This window comes from Electrona antarctica, assembly GCF_951216825.1.
Source record: "Electrona antarctica genome assembly, chromosome: 11".
Taxonomy (NCBI): Eukaryota; Metazoa; Chordata; class Actinopteri; order Myctophiformes; family Myctophidae; genus Electrona; species Electrona antarctica.
The window spans coordinates 33,833,780-33,835,886 of record NC_136792.1 but is presented as its reverse complement, the minus strand read 5'-3'; the positions used below and the strand labels follow the sequence as shown (position 1 = coordinate 33,835,886).

The window sequence follows — 2,107 nt, the reverse complement described above, 5'->3', positions numbered from 1 at the left end:
CATTTTTTCCCTTGAGTGTCCTGAAACTGGGGGGAACTAGATCATATGGACTTCCTCTGGTTGAGTACCTGTGAGCATCCCTCACTCTGGGCAGGTAGCCCAGCAGGTACTTAGGAACAGAGGCATCTAGGATCTTGAAGACCAGACACAATGAGAGCTGAGATACTCTCTCCTCCACTCTTAGCCATCCCAGGCTACTAAAGTGTGCAGAGGTAAGATGAGACCTGGGGTTCAATTTTAGTAGTAACCTCACAAGCTTGTTTTGGGAGGTCTGCAGCTTTGTTTTCAATAGCTTGGAGATACCTCTGTACCATGAAGTACAAGCATAGTCAAAGTGGCACTGGATGAGGGCACCGGCCAAGATCCTCATAGCACTGCTGTTGACATAAGGGGATATCCTGCCCAAGAAACGAGTTCTCTGGTTGACCTTTGAGATGACTTTCATTGCCATTTTTTCACCCGTGAGTTTGTTATCTAGTATACAACCCAAGTAAGTGACCTCTTCCCTATTTGTGACCACACTGTCACCCACTCTAACTGTGAAGCCCGGGGACTTGTTGAGGTTATGACTTGAACCAAACAGAATAGACTCAGTTTTCCCAAGGTGCAGTGACAATTTGTTGTCGGAGAGCCAAAGACAGATGCTACCGAGCTCTGTGCTGAGTACTCTCTCGAGTACTCAGCACAGAGCTCGGTAGCATCTTGACATGCCGATGTGGGCATGTCCATATTTGGACTGATAATGAGACATGAAACTTTGACGGGGTTATTGCGTTGACAACGCATCACAATGTCGAGTCCATATATGGGCATATTTGAGCACCCGCCACAGATGTGCCCACAGACACAACACACCCACAGCTTGAATTTTATATATAGTAGATAATGAGCTCAGCTTAGCCAGACCACTATCAGGCTTTAAAGCACTTATCAACTTAAGTCCTATACTCTGACCGTGGTCCACCAGGGCTGTACACTAACTAGGTCTCTGATTTGAAAACTCAAGCTGCAGCACAGGTACTGTGTCAAAAGAGCCACGGGTAGTTGTCAAAATGTCTTTTCAGGATACTTCCAAAGTGGCACTGATTGGATCCGCCACACTAGGAGCTATATTTGCAGCTGGTTATTACATTGGGAAAAATACATCGACATATTCCAGCATGGATATATTCAAGAGTCATGATGGGGCAAAGGACAATCTACTCGTGCAGTATGTCCTTAATCATTCAATGAGAGAACATCCAGCCCTGAAAAAGCTCCGGCTGAGGACAATGGAGGATTCCTCAAATTCCATTATGGTCGCCTGTGAGCAGTCACAGTTCATGGCTAATCTGGCAAAACTAGTAGAAGCCAAGAAAGCAATAGAGATTGGCGTTTATACCGGTTACAATGCTCTGAACGTGGCACTGGCTCTGCCAGAGGATGGAGTTCTGGTGGCCTGTGATGTCAATGAAGACTACGCCAACATTGGCAAACCATTCTGGCAGGAGGCGGGAGTCGACCATAAAATCCACCTGCACGTACAACCAGCGTTGCAAACTCTGGACGACCTCATAGCGTCTGGGGAGTCCGGAACGTTTGACTTTGTCTTCATCGATGCAGACAAAGTCAACTACGATAACTACTACGAAAAGTCTCTGCAGCTGGTGAGGAAAGGAGGCATCATTGCCATTGATAATGTGCTGTGGCGTGGGAAGGTAGTAAACCCAGCACATCATGACTTGGACGCACAGGCCATAGACAAGCTCAACAAAAAGCTGCACCACGATGTTCGAATCAACCTCAACATGCTCACCATGGGAGATGGCCTTACGCTAGCGTTCAAGCTGTAGATCAGTTCACGTACCACCAAGTTCAATGTTGTATATACTTGGCACTGGCAGCGGACCCCCTTCTGAAACTATTTTGTGCCAGGGAAGATGTCTGTTAAACATGTTCAGCATTATTCCAAATTGTTCAAAGATTTTCAAGATTTGTCAAAAAAAAAAGTAAAAAATCAGACCTGTCTGAAGTAAGTGTATTACTGTACCGTACCGTACCGTACCGTACCGTACCGTACCGTAGCGTACCGTACCGTACTGTACTGTACAAGCCCTCCTCCCTGGCC

General features: G+C 46.5%; 1 protein-coding gene across 1 annotated transcript; it reads left to right on the top strand.

Annotated features, from left to right (window-relative positions):
• Positions 1-1,052: 1,052 nt before the first annotated feature.
• LOC306932730 (catechol O-methyltransferase domain-containing protein 1-like) lies at positions 1,053-1,832 on the top strand (the record flags this gene model as incomplete). The annotated part of the gene is made up of 1 exon (XM_079514636.1): positions 1,053-1,832. One exon carries the CDS (start codon positions 1,053-1,055, stop codon positions 1,830-1,832), a length of 780 nt encoding a protein of 259 aa, XP_079370762.1.
• Between the last annotated feature and the right edge of the window lie 275 nt (positions 1,833-2,107).